General features: G+C 42.0%; 1 protein-coding gene across 1 annotated transcript in view; it reads right to left on the minus strand.

Annotated features, from left to right (window-relative positions):
- KCNQ3 (potassium voltage-gated channel subfamily Q member 3) overlaps positions 1-24,162 on the minus strand; it is a 751,198-nt gene that overhangs the window by 250,654 nt on the left and 476,382 nt on the right. The window contains exon 3 of the mRNA XM_086966229.1: positions 20,798-20,924. Coding sequence (XP_086822355.1) covers positions 20,798-20,924 — 127 coding nt within the window. The remainder of the gene's footprint in view (positions 1-20,797; positions 20,925-24,162) is intronic.

Here is a 24,162-nt window from a genome sequence, read left to right on the forward strand (position 1 = left end):
TCAATCTACAACCCAGAGGGGGTCCAGCAGGAGGAACAGGCACGATGGGACAGGGAAAGGGCAGAGATGGAGAATAGGAACAACGCGATAAATCCTCAGAGGCAGATACTAGCACCGACGAGTCGGAGTACCCCATTAGATTCCGCAACGGGTCCCTGGATAGAACAAGGGGGTCAAAGAGGATCAATGGATTTGAGGGGACCGAAACCAAAATCCTATAAGGAATTAAGGGAATACCTGAGAGAATGGGATACTGCCGAAGAGGCTCGGAATAAAAGTTTAGAAACAGGAACAGAATGGAGAGACCAGGATAACAAGATCCTCTCTCATTGTGGAGCTGGCGAAAGCAGCCCGGAGTGGGAGAGAGGGAGTCAAGGAAGCAGGGGAGATATTTGCCCTACTACTAGTGGCAATAGGCAAATGTGCAACGACAGGAGTGCAGGGTGTGGGGAAGTGCCTCGCGTCACCTTTAGTGAGGGAGAACGAAGGACGCAGGAGTACCGAAATACTTTCAGATGCACTCACCATACCCCGGATGAAAATGTGCAACATTGGAATCACGGGAACATGGAGAGTCGCGAAGGGTCTCGCCATGCGTCCGGTGATCAAGAACGAAGTCATGAGAATATAGGGAGTCGCGAAACGTCTCGCCATGCATCCGGTGATCACGAACGAGATCGCGGGAACATGGAGGACCGTGAAGGACCTTACCGTTTGTTGAGTGACACTAGACAGCAAGCGAGTTACAGTGGTTTAGAACAGCACGGAGGATCCTATATCGTATCTGGAGAAACTGAGCCAAAAAGACGGAATGTAGTGATGGGGAATGGAGCAATGTTCCACCACACCCCAAGGGAAGATGGAAAAGCTTGGGATCTAGAGAGATGGGAACAAAGAGATGGAAGAAAAACTCCTCACAACTCACCTGTGCTTAGGCGTAGGGCGCATAGTGGAGGTGAGAGGGATGTAAGAGAACAACCTAGGACTGACGTACTGAGAGCTGAAATAAAAGCAAGACGGATAGATGTAATGAGTTTAAAATCAGACTTGGATGAAATAATTGACGGCACAGTAGCAATAGAAAGGTTAGAGCTGTACGATCCAGATGAAATATTGTTTTTATCTAAGGATGTTACTCGAAAAGCAAGGACAGCTCATGAAAAGTTATCTGAATTAGCAGAAAAGTATATGATAGACATGTCACGAACTAAAGCCTTACAGGCCAACCATAGGCTGAATTGCACGGATCGGGATCTAGATGAGCGTAGAACGATTGGGCTAAGAGTACACGTAAGGGAACTAATCATGTGTATCAGAATATGGAGAGATCTGGATAGATGGGAGGAAAAATGGTCCAAGAGGGGATCTGTCAGAAGGAGTACACTTGTGAAATCCCAGGATACAGACCTAATGCGAATGGAAGCTTTCCCTTTGCGAGAAATCGCGAACGGAAACTACGTTCATGTACCCTGGAGTAGGGGGGATTTAGCGGCATTCACTAATTCTTTCCCAAAGCTTAGAGAGAATCCTGTGGAGTGGTACAAGCAGGTAGAGAGATTCGTGAAAATCTCTAAGGTACTGTGGATCGATTTGAACACTTTGTTCGATATCGTGGTACCCGGAGATTTGTGGACGGCATGTAAACTTAGTATTGAATGGCCCGCTTGTGAGCCTCCGAGGGATGCCCGGACAGGCGGTCCATCAGACAGAGTCATGGAAAAATACGAGAGAGTAATAACATGGCTAAAAGAGAAAGTGCCGGTGCAGGACATAGACTGGGTTAAGATAGATCGAACAACTCAGGAACCCAAAGAGACCGTTCACGAGTTCTATGAGAGGTTACTGAAAGCATTCAAACAGTACAGTGGGTTAGACGTAATGGATCCCAAAGACATAGGACAGTTTGTGTCTAAGTTTGTTTTAGGATTGAGACCAGACATAAGCTTAATGATTCAACAGCATTTGATCTGTTGGCAAAACAAACCTTTGGATGAGATTCTGAGGTATGCCAGGTACTGTAGCGATGAAATAGATTCGAAGGCAAAGAAACTAAAGGAAAAGCTGATGTTGGTACAGATGCAAGCAGCTGGAAAGGGTGGACAGCGGCAACAGGGAACAGGAACGCCAGCAAAGAAACAGAATAATCAGAGCAGAGATGAGGAAGAAAGACCGAGACCGAGAATAGATATCGCGACCCTGAAAAAGACAACAAGGTGCCATCAGTGTAACGAGGTGGGACATTGGAGACGCGAGTGTCCTTACAATGTCGAGACAGGCGAATTAGAACAGGAGGAGGAAGAGGTTCAGAACAACGTGGTTAAGGGAGCAACAGTCCCGAAGGGAAAGTTTATCAAAGGGGGGACTCAGACTCCTCGAGCCCCGTTTCCTCAACCGCCTCGCATTACAAATGGAGGGAAAACCTATAGACAAATGCCATTGTTCGTAGGAGGAGAAGAATGCTACTACGTTGATCCTCTTACAGGGCAACGTGTGAATAGGGAAGAATACTGCACTCTAGGAGCAGCCCTGGAAGTAGATCAGAGAGGACCATACGTAGAAGCCGAAGTAGCTGGATGTCCTACGACCTTTTTGGTGGATACGGGGGCCACTAGATCCACGTTGAGATCAGCGGTAGTCCCAGGTCTGCCGATATCAGGAGAGACGATCCAGGTGGTAGGAGTCGCAAACAAGAGGATGACGAATCCTCTGACAGAACCAGTGTCAGTGAAGATAGGGAATTACAGTGACGAACATCAGTTTGTGATCTGTGATTCTAGCCCGGTGTGTTTATTAGGAAGAGATCTGTTGTGTAAACTGAATTGCACAATACATTGCACACCTGAAGGAGTGGAAGTGCAGACCAATGATGAGGATGCCGATCTCGAGGTTGTAAACTCGCAGGAATGCGTGGAACTATATCCTACCTTAACAGTGGAGGAGCTTCCACAAGACTTGAGGGAGAAAGTGTCAGCTGAGGTGTGGGATTTTACTGGAGAAGAAATAGGACTGATCAAATGGGTAGAACCAGTAAAGATCATGGTAAGACCCAATGCCAAGTATCCAAGAACACCACAATATAAGTTGACACCGGAGACGATTGCAGGAATAAAGCCTGTGATCGAATCCATGATTAAACAGGGAATACTGAAGGAGATCGTGGGTAGTCCATGTAACTCCCCGATTATGGGTTTGCAGAAGCCTAGTGGAAAATACAGAATAGTGCAGGATCTTCGAAAGATTAATAATATTGTTGTCTCATGTTGTCCAGTGGTACCGAATCCATCAGTGATATTATTTCAGATACCGTTCCAAGCTGAATGGTTCACCGTGATAGACTTGTGCCAGGCTTTCTTTTCGATTCCTTTAGATGAAGATAGCCAGTATCTTTTCGCTTTTAAGCTGGAAAATCGCGTTTTAACATGGTGTTGTATCCCTCAGGGGTATACAGAAAGCCCATCGATTTTTAACCAGCTACTGAAGAAAAATCTTGAAAGTCTAGTGCTGCCCAAGAACTCAGTTCTGGTCCAGTACATAGACGACCTCCTAGTTGCGTCAGAAACTGAGGAAGCTTGCAGAGTAGACACCATCACCTTGTTAAATCATTTGGCCGAGAACGGACATAAGGTGTCTCCAAGTAAATTGCAGTATTGTCTGACTGAAGTGCAATACTTGGGCCATAGGATTGAAAAAGGAAAACGGAAGGTGTCTCCAGACAGAATAGAGGCGATCATGACGATGAACGCGCCTAAAACACAGAGAGAAGTCAGGATGTTTCTAGGCATGGTCGGTTATTGTCGACAGTGGATAGCCAACTTCTCACTGAAGGCAAAGCCGTTATTACAACTGACGCACAAAGGGGTGAGTGATCCGGTACCATGGGACAAAGATTGTTTGATGGCGTTTTTGCAGCTGAGGGAGGACTTGTGTCGCGCCCCGGCTTTAGGAATGCCTGATTACACGAAACCATTCTTGCTTTACTGCTGCGAAAGAGAGGGATGCGCTTTAGCAGTTTTGGCCCAGATACACGGAGATGCGCGTAGGCCAGTTGCTTACTTTTCGGCTACATTAGATCCAGTAGCCGCAGCGTTGCCCGGATGTCTCAAATCCGTAGCTGCAACGGGTGTCAGCATTGAACGATGTGAGAGTGTGGTAATGGGACATCAGTTAGTGGTGTACGTACCGCATTCTGTGGAATTATTAATGACCAGGACTAAGACTCAGCATCTGACGAATAGCAGGCTCACACGCTACGAGCAAGTCATATTGGCTGCCGAGAATGTGACCCTAAAAAGATGCTCCGTCTTAAATCCTGCTACGTTGATGCCACTTCCAAATGATGTGGATGATGAAATTTGTACAGATCATGACTGCCTTGATGTGACTGAACTATGCACCAAACCGAGACCAGATATCGTAGATGAGCCATTAACTGACCCCGATGAAATTTTCTTTGTTGATGGTTCATGCGTAAGAGACGATATTGGTCAGCTGAGAGTAGCTTATGCAGTTTGTACAATCACCAGAGTTGTAGAAGCCGCCTGCCTGGAAGGAGTACATTCCGCTCAGGTAGCTGAAATTATTGCTTTGACGCGTGCCTGTTTAGCAGGTAACAAAATTTGAGTCACCATATACACCGATAGCCAGTATGGTTTCGGGGTAGTTCACGATTACGGGCAGTTATGGTCTCAAAGAGGTTACATGACCTCCTCGGGTTCTCCCATTAGGAATGGAGAATTCGGGAGACTATTGTTAGAAGCATTGCAAGGACCATCAGCTATTGCGGTCGTCAAATGTGCTGCGCACACGAAAAACGTAGATTTTGTGTCGCAGGGCAATCGCTATGCTGATGAAGTAGCGCGTTACTGCGCAGAACAAGGTTATTCTCACACCAATGTAGAAGTGGGAGGAATACAAGACAGAACTGATTTAACTATGTTGTTAGACACTGTAGATACGTGGGATGAACTGAAATGTGTTCAGGAAAATGCACCAGGTGAGGAGAAAAAGGGCTGGGAAACAGCTGGGTGTATAAAAAGTGAAATGAACTTTTGGATTTCTGCAGATGGGAGAGCAGTTTTACCGAATGAACTTGTTAGTCCAATGGCAAGGAAATTGCATGGATCAGCACACATAGGTAGAGATGCTATGGTGAGGGTATTCAGACAAACGTGGTTTAATCCAAAGTTTAGAGTAGCGGCAGAAGCAGTATGTCAGCGATGTGCGATCTGTCAGCAACTAAACGTAGGAAAGAGAACACCAGTCACATTGAGTCACATTGGGAGGTCTGGGGGGGCCTTTCAATAGGATGCAGCTTGATTTTATCGAAATGCCTAAATGCAATAGACTCAGATACGTTTTAGTGATTGTCTGTATATTTTCTAGATGGGTTGAAGCTTACCCTACACGTAGATGCGATACACTTACAGTAGCAAAACTGTTACTTAGAGAGTTGATACCGAGGTTTGGGGTGCCATCCTCTTTGGAATCGGACAGAGGAACTCATTTTAACAGCGAAGTAGTGAAGATGTTGTGCTCAGCTTTGGGTATCGATCAGAAGCTCCATTGCAGTTATCGACCAGAAGCTTCAGGGATTGTAGAGCAAATCAACAGCACAATAAAGTCCAGACTTGCCAAAGTTTGTTCATCAACATCTCTGAGTTGGCCAGACGCACTTCCAGTGGTTCTTATGAGCATACGTAGCACACCAGATAGAAAAACAGGTCTCTCTCCACATGAAGTGCTAATGGGGAGAGCTATGAGATTGCCATTGGTTCCGACTGCAGCGTTATTGAACATCACAGACGACTTGATCTTGGACTACTGCAAGGGACTATCTGATGCCATTAATTCTATGTCCCTCCAGGTCCAGGCCGCAGAGGTTCCATCAGCACAGGACTTGTGCCATGACCTGAGTCCGGGGGACTGGGTTTTGGTGAAAAAGCACGTCAGGAAGAACTGCTTAGACGTGCGCTGGCGAGGACCGTTTCAAGTCATACTTGTTACGAACACTGAAGTGAAGTGTGGAGGCCTGCCGAATTGGATACATGCTTCGCACACTCGAAGAGTGCCAACACCTCTAGAAGAAACAGCTCCTCTCTCGGATGAGAATCCAGCGGAAAGCGGAGAAGCCACAGAGGGGGAAAGCCAAGCTGTAGAGGTGATCGAAGAGGCTGAGCCTGTGTCGGAACAAGTCGTTGATGGTCAGGACACCAGTGAGACCGAAGCTGTATCGGAAGAGGGAAGTAGCTGGGAATTCGAGTCAGAGACCGAACAAGATGTAAGTGACCAAGAGACGGGTCCAAGAACAAGAAGCAGGAGGACAAGGAGTGATGAAGCTAGTTGGCCAGAACGAAGGAGAAGGCCAAGCTTAAAAGCACCACAAGAAAGTACCCTTGTCCCGATCGCTGAAGATTCAGATCAAGAAGAAGAAACTACGGATTCAGGCTCTGAGAGTCCGAGAAGATCAAGAAGGGTACGTGTGCCCTGCAGAAGGTACGCCACCCCAGAGTGGACTTATCTAGCAGATGTCTTGGGGACAGAAATCTGGGAGAGTGAGAGAAGTGAAAGTAATCGATCTCGATCCATTTGTGGCAGTGGAGATATGGATGTTGACGCCTGGACTCGAGACTGAGGGGTTACTGACTTTCACACTTCCCATACCCCCATACCTAAGTCGGATCAAAGACCTAGTGCTAAATCGATTACAGTTTCCGACTTTTGGTCATCAAATTCCAGAACAAGAAGAAAAAGTCATTCGTTTTGAACTATTGGAACTTGTTATTAAAGCTGCAGGTACGAGAATAATTGTAGATGCATAAAGACTTTTGTGTTTAAGCTATAAAGAAGAAGATAACCTAGTGCCGAGTGGAAAGAAGAATAAAATTAGGGATTACATTTAGAGGACGGAGAAGGGTTAGGGTTGTCTGTTACTAAAGATAAAGAGACATTGTTGCGAAAAAGAGACTTTTGTTGGTTAAGAGCACTTTACAGACTGAGAAAGAAAACGAAGCAAATAAAGACTTGAAAGAAAACTTTTCTTCGAAAAGGAAAGAGCTACGCTGTTTTGATAACATGGAGAACGGCAACCCAAACCGAAAAGCCAAATGCATTATAGGTACACTAATAGCAGTAGTAATTTTTCTCATAGTTACAGTAGTGACGATATCATACATAGTAGGACATGAAACTGATAAAGAAACAGCAGGTGTAAAGCCTGTAACGACTTTGAAACCTGCTCTTGTTGGGAAGAAGGAGGAGAGCAATGTTATCCGTGAAAAAGCGTTACTGGTAGATGAAGCTCGTAGATTACACGTAGACGAGTCACAGGGAAACTTTAGGTCAAATGCATATGCCAAACTATTGTACGAGTATATCGATGCCATGGAGGCCAAAGATTGCTATGTATGTATGCAATTGCCGGCTTCTGTAGATGAGGGCATCCGATATCATCATCTCCCACTGACTTATGGGATAACATGTAGTTTACTGCTTAGTATATTTTATGGTAGAGAAGGGTTCGAGTACTACTTTTCAAATTATGATTCGGTACTGCCTGAAGTCCCGAATTATAAACAAATGAATAAGTGGGACTATTACAAAAAGGAGGATAGACTAGCCAAATTCTTTCTTCCTTGGGATACATTAGATACATCATACGCACGCAGAAATAATCTGACTTGTAAGGTGTCAGAGATTGAGAAGAAATTCATAGGACAAGTAGATGATAGATACAGGAGGCAAAAGATTCTAAAAATGTCAGGACAGTGGAAAACTGATTGGACCGAAGAAGAAAAAGCACACAAGAAGAAAGGGAGCAATGGTCCAATTGCTTTGGATAGAACGCAGAAAGGAAAGTTATGTTTAACTCGAAGCAAGACATATTATGAGAGTGTATTTGTAGGTGAAGTTAATTGCGAACATGCTTTTCGATTAGAGTACTATACGAAAGATTTTATGAAAGAGATGCAAGTGATTCCTAATGTGTATTTTGTATGCGGAAGAAATGCCTATGTAAAACTGCCTGACAATTGGTATGGTTCGTGTTACTTGGCAATTGTCTTCCCCAAAATATATCATGCAAAGGATTTAGCGATCATAGAAGGAAAGGCTTCGACAAGAACGAAAAGAGAAGTAGGAGATGCAGAAGTAGTAGGAGACGTATTTGGAGCGATGTTTCCTTTGTTAGGTTTAATACTTAACGATGTTAAGATCAGGAGACTAGCTACAGTCGTAGATAGATTGTCTGCAAGTACTGCAAGGTCATTAATGCTAGTAGAAGGCGAGATGCAATCGATTAGAGCAATGGTTCTTCAGAATCGACTTGCTCTTGATGTACTATTAGCTAAAGAAGGCGGAGTTTGCAAGGCTTTGAAGGTTCAGGAATGTTGTACTTATATTCCTGATAATTCAAAACCACTTGAGAAGGTCATAAGAAACATTACAGATACATCAAGAAATCGAAGATTTGACAAAAATAAATGTTTGGGAAAAAGTAGGTTATGGAGTAGGAAAGGTTGGAAGTTGGTTTGCCAACCTTGGTAAAAGCATTGTATGGTATATATTAAAACCTGTATTAATAGTATTAATTTGCATAATTACATTGTTAGGGTTAGTAAAATTGTATAAATGGTATAGGACGAACCGGTTACAAAGATCCATGAGAGAACAAGAAAGGAGATTAGCTGCTTTACAAGATCAACAGTATAACAGTTTAAGAGCACTCGAAAGGATAAAAAGAGGGAATGATGTAACTAGTTCTGTTTAAAGGTGCTATTCAAATTGCATTTAGTGATGACTCCTAAGGGTCATCAAAGGGGGGAACTGAGAGAGCGCAATTTGAATAAAACGTATATCCGAATCATATTTACAAGCATATCGTATAAACGTAAGAATGAAATGTATATCGTAACGTGAAGTTGACACTTATAAGTATAAAGTTAACAGACGTAACCAAAGTAATATAGGAAATGTAATTGTATTTACTCTTGAACGTGCATTAGATTTAGAAGGCCCGTATTCATAGTGGGCTAATGTAGAAATGCTTACGAATGGAAGAACGTGCAAAGTAGAATTCATGTACGTGTGTAACTTTAAATGGAGAAGCGGCGAGAAATGTAACTTGGAGAAATGTGCAGAGAGCATACATAACGATGTAAAGAACGAGGATAACTTTATATTCTATGTAAAATGTATTCACTTATAAGCAAAGGATTTGCTAAATGCGATTGTATATAAATATGTGTTAAAGGTTATACTGTGTAGAAGAAGTTTTGTAGAGTTTAGGTCATGTGTGATTTTAAACTGACTGACCAAGGGTTCGCAGGAGTGTAGTCCGCTGTTGGTAATTTAGTGGGCTCACAGGAGTCGTGAATAGACTTGATGTGAACGTGCGAGCCAAGGAGTCTAGTTCTTGCTAGATTTAAGGTGACAATGTCGGACGAAGTTTATTGCCTAAACGTGAGAGGAGACGCTTGGAATTTGAGTCTTGTTTTGAAATGACCATTCACAGGACCAAGAAAGGTTATTTATATAGTCGTAAAGAGTAAAGTTCTGATGAGGTGATAGACTTTTGCTCCGAAAGTGTCAAATGCAATGTCAATGAAGTCACCAGCAAGAAGACGAAGATGGCGTCTAAGAAGAAGGGTCAACTTAACGGACGACGCGAAGAGACGAAGCCATGGAAAGAGCTAGAAAATGACATCATGGGGGAAAGTCCGTGGTGGGCGTCGAAGGGGCGTTCCACCCACACTGTGATTGTGTATTTTAGGGACAGCACCCCGGGGAGAAGATAGCGGGAACGGCGAAGAGCTCAGGGCAAGCAAGAGAGCAGATGACTTGAGCAGATGCGCTGAGAGAGAGATCAGAGCGCAAGGGAGCAGTAGGCCGAGGACCCTTAGAGAGCGGATGGGTAGGCAGAGAGGGTACTGTTTCTTAAACTTAAGTTACCTTTAGAGGCTAAGAGAGTTTGAACTTCTTAGGGAGTCAAACTGCTGACACCTTTTTAGGGTACTAGGAATTTGCGAAGTAGGGATGTCACCTAGTATAGAGTAGGGACAGATTTAACTTGTATTCTTTTCTTTTTAGATGACGCAACGGAACCACATCATATCTATGCTTTTAATTTGTTGATTCTGGAACTGACTTTAATTGTATTCGTTTGTAGATTGAGGTTCTTTAGGGAATATATGTTCCTTCTAGTTTCTGTACATTTGCTGAAATTTTATCCTGAGAGGATTGTATTTGCAACTTTTCTTAATTTTATATTAAATCTTTCAAACTTTATCAGTTGTAAGTGGTTCTTCAGAAGTTGCGTCAGTTTATGGGGTTCATCTAACCTATGTGGGGTTTGTCTTTTACTCAATGACAGAAAATAACCGATCCAAAATTGAAGAATGAGATTAATATCAAAGTGATTAAAAAGGGTATCAAAATCTCATTCCCCGCAAAGACAAAACATAGATGTGTTTGGCGGCTGTTTAGTGTTAGATTACACTCCCTTCTCTGGGTTACTAGCAGCTGGTATGCGATTGATGCTGGTTGTCTCTGATGCTTACAACACTGTGAAATAATCTGTACAATTGCACCATCTGTTCATCATTCCCCAGGTCAGAGGGACTGGCCGAGGGTTAGATTATTCCTGGCATGAAGAGACATCATATCAAAGTGGTACAGTTTTCTAAGGATCTGTTTTATGCCACTGAATCATCTCTGGGTCGGAGAGCTAATATTTCCCTAGAATTCAACTGTCTATGTATGGCAGAGACCACAGGATACATCTGGACAATCTCATGTAGCTTGTTATAGGGGCTGGCTGAATAAGTGAAAGCACTCTGATGCTTAATAAGATCTATATTAGTGCAATGTTGTCATACTTGATATTGATGCTTTTGTCCTGTCCTCGTTGGTCCTTCAGAGATTAAATCTTTGTAAGCTTTTTTAAGCTATCTGGGCAAACCACACATGGGTTTGTGCTGAGGACTTAGCATGGGTTACAGTTCCAGTTACCTTCAGCAGCAAATGAACTGGATGTAAGTGCTGAAGTATCCTGGGCTGAGTCTAATGACTCCAGCCGATTGCTTTAGATAACATTTCAGTACCCACTGCTCAACTAAAGTTTCCAGAGGCAGGTGGCAACTCCTGCTGTTCCAGGATCTTCTGCACCCTCAAGCCACAGGAAAGATGTTTCAAAGGGATGAGTAGGTTCCACGTGCACCTCAGCCCACTGTGAACCTGTGTGTGTTTACGTTTTTTGTTGAATACTGCTGTGCTCATGATAATTTGGCACAACGTGTTTTGTTAAGGTGCATTGCACATACAAATAAATTAATAAAAGGTGTTGTGTGAAGACCAGATAGAGAGACTAATCTACAGAGGGTTAACGAAGAGGGATAGCTAAGGCTCCAGTGAAGTACAATGTTATTTAAAAGTAAATCTGAAAGCTGTCCATATTTCTGTCTCTGTGCCTCTCAGATCTAAGACTCTTTCATGCAGAATAAAACAAAGTGTTCCAAATGCAAATGTAAAAGTACTTGTTCACCAGAGCTTGCAAATACATGAAAAGAGGAACAATTAGGAATAACTAGCATGCTGTATTATACTAATTAGGTGTTTTGCTTCTGCATGAATACCATATGTTTGATAAATAAACCCTTTCTGAATCACATTTCGCGTCTGTAATTGTTAGGCGCAATCTAGCAGGCTCCAGAGGCGTCCTGTGTTATAATGATGCTAAGAGCTACAGGACAAATTATTCTCAGCTTCCACTTCAAGGACCTGTCTTGGCTTTTCAATGTATTCTCTTACACCCACATGTCTCTGGTAGCTGAAAAGATACTGTGCCTGGGCATAGCGACTATGTGTGCCTTTCCCCAAAGATTAAACAGAATTGATACTTTTTATTTTGTTATTTCTGATCTTGGATTGGGCATTGGTTCATGAAAATGCCAGTGAATGTGTTAAGTTAAATGGTGACTCCGCGATCAGTTAAGCGGTCGACCCCTCACGATGTCCTTCAGCTACTGTCGCCCTCAGAGTTCTAGCCCTACTTACATTCTTGACCAGGTGTTCCCTTTTAGAATGGTTGACCAACATTCTTTACATATTCAACACATAAGGTCAACACACCTCCCCGTTACACTGCATAACACTACAATGTACGCAATCCCAATCCCCATAATATGATAAAAACAAATGAAAAAAAAGATGATGCTCTGTCAAATCAAGATGACATAACAAGAGACAGAAATAATAATCAGTCATTGCATTTACGTAACAAAACATATGCAAATGGTGAAAAATAAACATATGCATTTGAAATGCTGTCATGGTTAGACATAACTTTTACTAGGACCAATATAACATAACTACCCTTCAAAGTTTTCCCATCTCATAATCCCTCCACCACCTGGCCTTCCAACAGATCTAGCACTCTGTCTCACATCAAAGGAGGCCCGGATATCCTTCGCCACCAGTGAGTGTGGATTGCAGCTCTCCTCTTCTGGAATACTGCGTCCTGGTTTGTTACATTTAACCAACCGGGACATACACCACACATCACCATTCTCCAATTCTACTCCACTCCTCCTCACTTTCTTAATGACAAAAGCACCCATGAATCTTGACGTTCCTTTCCAGAAAAACTCTGGTCTTTTCAGCAGAACTAGGTCACCAAAGGTCCATGATATAGCTTTCACACACTTCTTCTGGTCATAGCTTTCCACATATTTCCTCCTCAACGCCACACCTTGGGCCTTGGACTTGCTCAAATCATCCGCCTCTGACAATCGTCTAGCATCATAGATTACCCCATCTATCCAGGCAGGATTAAGCTTGGGGTTGCGCACCCTACCTCTCATTCAAAAGAAAGGAGACTTGAAATTAACCGGTTTGGGAGCATTGTGATGTGCCCACCACAATTCCTCTATAACTTGAGTTAACGGCATCTTAACATCTATCGCTCTCTGCACACATGATTTGACCAACCTATTCATCTGCTCCGACAAACCATTAGTCTGAGGTGAATAAAGTTCTGACCTATGATGTACAATGGACAAACCTTTCAAAAACTCTTGCATTTCTTACAGCTTCAGTTGGACCCCGTTATCAGTCACAGTGCAATTAGGCATACCCTCTATTCAATATTCCATCTTTAGAAAATCGGTCACCGCCCTGGTATCTAACAATTTCACACACTTTGTGACCACACATTTGGACGGACATGTAGTCCACCAACAATATCAGGTAGCTCTCATTTTCAGGCAACAGATAGAAACGCCCAGTAAAATCCAGCCCAAGCTTCTTCCAAGGGTCACTTCGAACCGCAAACAATGACAGTGGACTTGCTCTTATCATTTTTGGCACATAAATTGCTAACTTTTATGGCCTTCATGACTTGTTGGTCCAGACCTGGCCACCAACACAGCACTCTCAGTCAGGCCATGGTGAGCCGCCTCCCTTGGTGACCATCATGTGCCAAATCCATCACTTTCTCTCTCAGTTTCATAGGAGGAATAACTCTTTCTCCTCAGAACAGGTCATCCCTGATCTAGTTCAACTCTTCTCTGACATTCCCCTAGCCCAGCAAATTCTCCAGGACAGATCTATAAACTGCCCATCTCTTCACAATGAACTCCCTGAGCCTTTAAGCTTCTGCATCACACTCTCTTGCTTCACACTACTCCTCTTTCAAAATGGCATCCTTACAACCCCAACTCACAAGACATGACTCCAGGCAATCTTGAATGCTAGTTTCCCCGGAAACAGGAAGCCTAGACAGGCAATCTACAACACTGTTCTTCCTACCAGAGATGTGTTCAACACAGAAATTAAACTCACTCACATCCTCCACCCACCTATTAATCCCAGGGGTAACTTAATAATCCTTTCTTGTGGCAAGTAGCTGTACCAATGGCCTGTGACCTGTGCACACCACAAACTGCATACCCCAAAGGTAAAATTGTAAATGTGTTATGGCCCATACACACACCAAGGCCTCTCTTTCCACCACAGAGTATCGTTCATCCATACCCTTGAAAGATAGCAAGGCAAAGGCAACACCACACTCAACCACACCACTGACTTGTGAAAATAATATCCCCAACCTTATGAGCCTGGCATCAGTCATCACAATGGTTCTTTTCTTCACATTGACATGCCCTAAAGTGGGCATCTTACTGATACTCTCCTTGATTGCTTTGAAAGCCAACTCACACTCTTCCATCCACTTAAATCTACTCCCCCTTCTGAGTATAGACCTGATGGGTTGTGCTACACTGAAGAAGTATTGAACAAATTTGGCTCAAATCTCACTGGATCTTTATCTAGCTGAGCAGGCGCTTTCAGAATATTCATCAACACAACTGGAGCAACAGGGGGAGTAAAAGTCAGGTCGCCACCCACTCAACAAACCATAAACAACAAGAAGCCTGACTTGGCTAGAACATCTACTCTTAAATTCACGTCAATGTTGGGGTTTACAATATGTTTCAAATACTCCCTCACAAGAGCGACCCACTATTGCTACTCAAAGTGTCAATGTGTTCTATTTATAACAAAAAATTCAATACAACATAGGACAACTCCCACCCAGACATGTAAAAAGTGTGAAAAAGGAGCGAAAGCACCTCACGATCGTAACACCAAGGGGAGCTTGCTGGTTGGTACTCACTAGCACACCCACTTATCATCATAGGTTGCTTTTTCCCCATAAAGGAAAAGTGTGTGCTCTATCATGAAATTCTCGAAAACTGAAGAATGCAAATGAACTGTCCGTGCACTATGTCACAAAGGTGCCCACTGGACCCCGTGAGAATAATTGGGACAGCTTACAGCACTGAATAAAAGTTACTTTTAGCTATTAAGCTGTACCTCATTTTAAAGGTGGGAATTGCCTTTAGGCCCATAGGAACGAATGGAGCACTATAACCTAATAGCGATTACCTAATTGAAATTGAGAATCTTTAGGAATCGCATTATTTAATTGCTATTTTCTTACATACCATTTTGTATTCCTTAATTAGCGATTACCCTAAATTAATTATTTAAGGAATGCAAAATGTATTTTTGATGCATGTGGCCCTATGAGTTTTTCTTGTACCCTCACATTGTTGGTACAATATACGAGTTTTCAATCATCCCACACTCTTATTTTCACCTTGTACACACATACAAAACGTATGCTGTCCTAACACAACATTAATTTTGTCTTGAAAATGCTTCTTCAGCAAAAGTGCTGACATTTCATAAACATCCCCAACATCACCCTCCGCATTACCAACGGGTGAGATTTCTAAACTGTCATAAATATTTCACCCCTCTACCCCTAAGTTATGTAAAAGCACTGCCTGTTTTCTGGCTGATGAGAACCTCTCACCCCCAACTGCTACCAAATACGAATCAAGCAAGTTTTTACATCTTTTCCAGGGAAGTATACCATCTCCTTTGACAGATAAATATACAGGAGATGTGGGCACATTAGGAAATTAGGAAATGATATAGCAGCAGGGCAAGCTACAATCATCCCCCATGAAAGGATTGGAAATAGAAAATATCAGATAGACAGAGAACCACTTTATGGCACCTGACACTGTTCCCCTGTCTTCCTCTGAAATGTCCACCTGTAATTGCCCAAAGACAACTCAACAAGGCAATTATCAGAACTCCAGATTCCACTTGTCAGCCAGATTGCAAGTAGTATAGAACCTGGTGCAACTCAAGTACATTGAAAGTTTCCTTGAGAACAAGTAATTAAACAACAGTGTGCTCAATAATCTAATCACAAGCAGTCATACCTTTCTGCTTCAAAGGATTGAAGAACCATTATGGGTTCATATGCATTGTTCACAGCATTGTTCATATGCCAACCAGCAACCATTGCATATATGATGATGATAATACTGAAATACAACCACCATAGCCTCTCAGACACAAATTGTATCAAGGTCAGTGCCGCGATTTGGTGCCCCACATGATATCAACAAAGTGTGCTCCACCTCCAAGTCGCAAGTCGGCTGCACTTTGCGACAACTCTTCTACTCTGCAGACGAGGCTCCACACGGCGGCAATGCAGTAACACTTACCCAAATAAAGATGGCGACGACAGGTTATGGCACGTAACTCAAATGATGGCACGAAGACTCACTCTGCCTCCTGATATCAGTGCCCTCTAGGACCGCAGACAAGGATCACACCACAGAAATGCTCTATGATGGCTTAGACCACAAGGCAGTGTTCTGGCAGCACATTACAGCAAAGGCTGATCACGACCATTATGCCTCAATGACGCCGCTTATAAATCTCAGCAAACCAGCAGTCTCCGCACTTCATAGACTAGGGACAACTGAAACTTACACAATCACGTTGGTCAGCAGATAACAACTTCCAGGTACCATATGACCACTAGTTAAATGATCTTCAAAGCAGAACTGCTCTTGTAAATAGTATGCCGCAAATGTGGATTCAGGAGTGGTTGGTGACCCAGGATGCCTGTCCCCTCTCAGGCAGATCGTTGCCACTTTGATAAGTAAAATGATGACTCTGAACTCCAGCGATGAGTTAGGAAATACTTTAATAGCAAAAGTGAGACACCAACCATTAAAAAGCAGTGTATCCCTCATGATGTTCACCAGCAACTGTCGCCTTAAAAGTTCTAACACACCTTATTTTCTTGACTAGGTGTTCCCTACTAGTATGGTTGACCAACATTCTCCACATAAGATCATAACAGAATGTCAGACAGATGGAGGTACGTGATGCCTGATTTCACCCACTAATGACATCTTAGAGTTCATTCACTCTGTGCTGCACCTATGGCCTCTAAACAACCTATTTGTTTCATGGGGTTACTTTCTGCTTCTAATGTTGCTTTCATAACAACTGAGACTAGGGGGTTGTATGGTGTTGTACTTAGATTTCCTGCTGCTCAGCCAGTATACATGAGTGTGTGTGTGTGTGTGGAATGTTTGAGTGCGTCATGACTGTGTAGAATGTTGGTGTGGCTGGTGGATTGGAAGAATGACAGTTGGAGAGAGTGGGCTGAGCAGCAAAGATGCTGCTCCTGGTGGGGTGATCAACCATCTATGAATTAGCCATTACCAACTTATCTACTTGTAACTACCATCCTGTAACTTACCAATAAACATTACCTAGTATGTTTCTTTGCTATATTTATTAGTTTGGTGCCCACTTCTTAGTTTGGGCTGTGTGGCTGCGTAGGTGTTATTCCTTATACTATGTGTATTTCGTGTTTAGCCATTCTTCCATGTTTTGGGTAGAGCGTTTCACAAAGTTTTTATGCCTTTCTTCATTATGATGCATATCTTGTTTCTTGATTGTTCGATTGTGCATTGACTTTATGACATCATTATTATTACTTATTATCTGCTCTGTATACTTTTCGGGACCTACGTTTTTTCTTTTCTTTAGGGTATTTATGGTATAGGAGCTGGTTTTCTGTCCGTGTGGGTTGTGCACACCCTTTACAATGGATATAGCCTATATTTATTGATGTGCCTTTGACACTATTCATACTAGTTTTAGTGTGAAAGGAGCAGTGTACCCCATACATACATTTTTAGTGTGCAATTGGCAGTGTTCCCTATACTTTATGTAATTTTTAGTGCGCAATGGGCCGTGTTCCCTATACATTATATTTTGTTGGTGTGCAATGGGCAGTGTACCCTATACATAAATTTTTAGGGCGCAATGGGTAGTGTTTCCCATACATTATACATTTTTTGTGCACAATAATAATAATAATCCACATTTGTAAAGCGCACAATCACCCGTAAGGGTCTCTAGGCGCTGGGGGCCGTCAGGAAGATTAAGCAAGCTATTACCCAGAGTCACATGGTGCTGGGATAATCTGCTGCTGGTGCCGGGGATCGGACCGTGATCCCCAGATTCCAGAGTCAGTCGCCCTAGCCGCGGCGCCACACCTCTTCCTTGGGCAGTGTACCCTATTCTTCAAATGTTTAGTGCGCAATGGGCAGTGTACCCCATACATTATATGTTTTTTTGTGCGCAATGGGCAGTGTACCCTATACTTGATTATTATGTACGCATTATTTGAAGTGTACTATGGGTTCCCTAGTGTCATGTACAAAGTTGTGGTGTGTAGAACAGTGTGAGTGGCTTGGAATTTACACTCCGCGGGTGTTCTCCATTCTCCAGGTCCTGCACAATGCCCTCTTTAGTGCGTGGTGTGTATAATTGGGTGACTAGTTGGGTTATACACCTCCTCTGTGTCACTTTTCTCCCAACCCTGCACAGTATTTCCATGCTTTACTTGAATTTAAAATTGTTGTAAAGAGGATAGCCCCTCTAACCTCATTTTCCATGTGAATGCTTAGATTTTTTCATCTTTGTCTCATATTTGCAGTCTCTTGCATCTTCCAATTTCTGTATTTTCTTCATTATGTTCCTAAGCTATATCCTGATTTTCTCATTTGCACTCTTTTCCTTGATATCTATCTTCACTCATTCTTCCATCCTCTGTTCTTTTGCAATCTGCACTTACCTTCTGCTTCTCCTTAGTTCCTTTTCACTATGTACCTTTCTTCTCTAAAGTTACATTGATCTGTATGCAATGTAGTAACATTTCTTCTGCAAATGTGTGTTACCCTCACATACGGTCGTAACTATTTTTTTTGTTCATTGTTTTCTCAAGGGAAGAGGATATGCTGTACTTAGAGATTTCCTGCTGCTTAGCCAGTATGCATGAGTGTGTGTGTGTGGAATGTTGGAGTGCCTGAGGACTGTGTAGAATGTTGGTGTGCCTGGTGGATTGGAAGAATGACAGTTGGAGAGAGTGGGCTGAGCAGCAAAGATGCTGAACCTGGTTGGGCCATCAGCCATCTATGAATTAGCCATTACCAACTTATCTAATTGTAACTACCATCCTGTAACTTACCAATAAACATCTACTTTGACTTACCTCTTGACTACCATCCATCATTTCAACATATGGTTAGCACCTGGGATAGAAAAGGGGAAGCCTGTCGAGGCCCCCGCTACCACTGGGTACCCCTAAGTGATATCCATGGGTCTCATGTCTGCGATAATGATCCCTATTTTATTCTTTTGCCAAAAATATTTTTAACATACGAGTAGAAGTGTAAAATATTGCAGGAAATTACAGTCAAAGGCAGTGAGTCTCTAACAAAAAAGTGTCAACAAAGTAGATTATCATTCTGGTCCACCAAAAGAGAAACCCAGAGAGAACCCTCCCAAATTAACTAGATGCACTAATGAGTGAGGGTGAACGGATAGGTGTCAGTAAAAGCATGACGGTATAGGTTATGGATCCCAGTCAAGGCGGTGTATTGAGTGTAGTTACTATAAAGTCAGAACACCCAAGCTATGTAAGGGCATATGTTGACAACAAAGCATATACTCAGCATACAGAAACTACCAAGAAAGTAAGAGATAGTCAGCCCCGAGTCATGATACGCTTTATAAACTACCCAGGAGCAGGGGCCAACTAAATATCCTTCTTAATTATATCATTATGTTTACTTGATTTCTTCATTAAACAGTTCCAAATACAATGAAAACCTAAGTGTAGAATGGGCTAAAATGTGTACCTATGAATATATGTATATATTTCCTACTAACTGGTTTAATACTTACTCATTCATTTACTCCTTCATGCACTCATTAACTTATCACTCTCTCTGAAATTCATTCCATCAATCCCTCTGTAATTCACTCAACACTGACTAGCTCAGACTACAGCCTACATATGGTTTCTACCACATTCAGGTGATATCAGTTTCCAGACAACTAAGGAGTTGGTATGGAGTAAATCAAGGGAAATGCTGGTTGCATCTGGAAGCAGACTTTAGAAGATGGTAGAATGTTGCCTGTTGGGTTCATTAGCATTTTTTGTTTGTTTGATAATAAGTAAAATATCTGTTGGTTTTTTTCTCATGGATGTGTAAAGGACAATGATCAAAAACCGAGATACCATAAATGGAAAATAAATTAAACATCTACATATAGTCAACTAAAGTTTCCTCCAGTGCATGGAGATGTGTACACACACACAGACACACACACATTCATGCCCTCTGCTAGAAATCCCCCCTCATCAGCCACTAAAGGCATCTAAGGACGACCTAGTACATGAGATCAATTGACAAATTGAGCAGTATTCTACAGCATGAAGCTGAACACCAAGGTGATCCAGCACTTAATGCCTACCGACAGTGGTGGGTAGTGGTTCTGTCAGCAGTTATGTGATGGATGGTCTCTGTAATGCAAAAACAGCCCCACCTTTTATCAGGGTGCATTGACCACCCACCAGGAAAATGAAAGTCAGTCTGCCTGACAACCCTATACATAGGTGAAAAAAAATTGTCAAACATTTTCTTTTTGTTGTCTTATTTATGAGTTTATATATTAAAGCTGTAATAACAACTCATAAAAATCAAGCAAGTGGTATACTTTGCATGTCAATGATATTCACATCACAGGAAACTGGATTTTTCTGCAAAATGTCCTTTTCCTTCAAAGAAACTCTAATGGACTGCCACCCTGTTTTAATATGTCAGAATTTTCAAAATGTAATCATTCAATTTCACTTTCAGGTGCAAATGTTCTTTTCCTATGTTGTAGCTTATCCCAAGCACAAAATATTGATGTGGCCCTAAGTTTTACCTTCTACTCGTTATGTCACTAGTCAGGTCTGTGAATGAAGTTGCCTCTGATTTTAGAGGTTTACCCTAGTTAAATTAAAAAATCACAAGAAAGAAAGCCTAAGGTTTTGGTCAAATTAGAGAGATTGTATGCTTGCACTTACCTAGCATGCAGAGTGGCTTCCTGGCAAACTTGAGACGCCCCCTCCATCCTTTGTAGCGACAACAACATCCAGCGGCCCAGATCCTTAAGGCAAACTCTGCTCCAAAGATGACAATCGCAAATGTTTCCTGCATAACAACATCAAAATACATGTTCTTATTAAAACTGTATATAGGTTAAAAAAGTGATTGGTGAACTCACAACATGCCAGTATTATGAGTATTTCATTTTTCATGCATCATGGTGACACTTTCATGAACTCATAATTAACTCACGGGTTTTCTTAATTTATCACATTGTTTGCTGTTTCTAACTCCCACTATACACATCCCTGGGCACACACATCATAAAATAACAAAAGAAATACAAAAACAGGTATTACCCATTCAACAGGCACTTACAAAATACAGTCCATTCAACTATAGAGCTAGACGAATATTTTGTTGCCCATGAATTGCAAGTCAAACACAAATTCTGAAACATTTGCCAATCCCCCACAATGTAGACGCAGGTAATTTAACCACTGGATTGAAATTTGTGAAGCAAACATCGCTTTTTCAGGAACAAGCTCAATTTTGTAGCAAATGAATTGATTTTTTGAGATCATGTACTGGATTGAGATTAGGAAATACAATGTCGCTCTTTTTTTTTAAACATTTCTTTATTGTCTTTTTCATCACATTCACTGCCATTGCCATAGCATGTTCTGTTAGGAGAAAGCCATATAGATCAAGTACAGAAATAAGACCCTAAGTAATCAATTGCATAAAGAAATGGACAACCAATGAATAAAGGAAGAGCGACCAGTAACTACAGCAAGGTCTGCAATGGACCTAGTCATGTACAAGCACGTGGCGCATGGAGGAGAAAAGGGGTTGCACTGCCTCAGTGGTGACCTATTACTCCAGGAATTGACTATTTTTCAGCAAATTTTTTGATATATATAAATGAATGTAAGTGTTTTTACAATTATATATATATATTTTTCAAACATCTATAGACTTTTTCAAGCAAACTAACATTTTCTCTAAGGACAGCCAACAGAACGCATCCAGAGCCATGTACTGCTGCGTGGATCAAATATTATGTCACAATACTACTACTGCACTTTATCAAAAGCCTTTGATGCTTTTGGATTTAGGAAAGTTTCTGTATCTCAATGATACCAAGATAGGCATTCTCCTCGCTGGTTGCACGCCCAGTGCCTAGGTACCACCAATACGCTGCCTGAGACAAGGAAGAACCTGCTCCATTGAGGCCACAGCACTGATTTGCACTCTGATGCTCCAGCAATTCAAATATCGAAATACCACCTACACCCTCTTTTCCAAGAAGCAAAAAGATAAAATCCCAGAGGATACAATGCACAGAAACATAGATATGCGAGTCTCAAAGCTCTACACCTTCTCACAGTGCGGCAAATATATGGGACCGGACCTACATACTGTGATAGAGAGTAAACCTGAGCACATGCTAACCTCAACCATCACTCTGACATTTTTTTTGTTTGACATCATCAACTACATGGAACGTTAGAACTAAATCATAGAGGAACGTGGAAGGGACACAGCCTTTACAATGTGGTGTTTACAACAACATGCCTTTACCACACAATCCCTTTACCACACAAGGGATTGCCTTTACAACACATGCCTTTACAACGCATGCCTTACAAAGAAAGGAAAGCATTTCTAAGGAAAGTGTGTATTTGTGTGTGTGTTTGTGTGTGTGTTTATTTATTTATATATATAATTTACGTTTAGCGTTTAGGGCTTAGGGGTGGGTAGGGTAGTGGTATAGGGTGTTAAGAGGACTGCCGTCCTCGCCACCACAGACGACATCCGCACCCTCATCGGCCAGGGCCATATGGCAGACCTCATCCGTCTAGACCTCACTGCAGCCTTCAACACAATCTCCCACCACACCCTCACCGCCAAACTCCACAACGCCGGCCTACAGGAAACTGCCCTCGACTGGATCCGCTCTTTCCTCAATGGCCGAACCCAAAGAATCAGACTCCTGCCTTTTGTTGTAAATAAATAGTCCAAGGAGTAGGCCATGTGGTAGTTCCAAGTAGTTCCTTTATTAGTTTCAGTTATAGTTGTAGAAGATGAAGGTAGGATGGTAAATAGGATAGAAGTAAAGATGTACAGCCCCACCAGGAGCAGTCTCCCTCTGCTCAGCCTCTCATCCTCCAACTGACGCTCTCCACCAGTCCACACACCAACATTCCATGACATCACACATTATTCTCCTGCCATGCAGGCTGAACAGAGAGAGCATTGATGTGAAGAAAGAAGAGGGGAATTAACCATTACAACATATCCTCTCTCTTCACAACAAAAGGCAATAGAAGAATAAGAAGTAAAGAAACAGAAGGAATACAAAGTCATTGCAATAATGGAATGCAATAATGCGATGAATTAAAATAGAACATAGTGCAATAATGCAAAACAATGAAATGCAATGTAATAATAATGCAAATGCAAATGTGCAATGAAATCAAGCGATAACCAAGAATTCAATGTAATGCAATAATGCTATAACAAGAAAATACAAGAAATAACATGACAGCAATGACAATGAATGCACAATGAAATATAAGCAACTTAATGGCACGCACACCATCCCCATTTCTCTCAAAGGAAGGCAAAACAAGACCTGTGCCACGAAAATACCCACACTGAAAGAGACAATACGTCACAAGCAAAAGAAAGAAGAAGAGAAACACACGCACAACATAAGTGCACCTGATGTCTCAGGCTCGCCTATGTGAAAAAGATCCAATCATCGGCAACAAAAAGAAAGATGGATAAACAAGAGCCGTTAAGTAAACAGCGAACCAGCGCTGAAACTTGACTGGACCATAACCAGAATGTATAAGAATGCATGCGTAACAACTAGTACTCAACAAAGAAGACACCAATGAAAAAAAGAAAGAAGAAAGAAAGAAGATACACCTCACATAAATAACAAGTAACGGGATACACTCACCCGTAATCAAAATACCGGGATACACTCACCCGTAATCATAATACCGGGATACACTCACCCGTAATCAAAATACCGGGATACACTCACCCGTGATAATTGTAAATTACAGGGAAACCATCACCTGTGTAAATATCAAGAATGTACAGGATACACTAATATATGTAAAATTACAGGGTTACCCTCACCTGTATAAAAATGCACTAACTCATAGAAATATCATTCAAGCAATGAGATACACTCACCCAAACATTCAAGCAGTGAGAAACACTCACCAAACTGCAATTTTAACTTTGTCACGTAAATGTAGACATTTGATAATACTCAGCACATATGCAAAAACATTGATAAATCATTACAATGAAATAACATTTT

The sequence above is a fragment of the Lissotriton vulgaris genome, chromosome 4_1 (assembly GCF_964263255.1).
Source record: "Lissotriton vulgaris chromosome 4_1, aLisVul1.2, whole genome shotgun sequence".
Classification (NCBI taxonomy): domain Eukaryota; kingdom Metazoa; phylum Chordata; class Amphibia; order Caudata; family Salamandridae; genus Lissotriton; species Lissotriton vulgaris.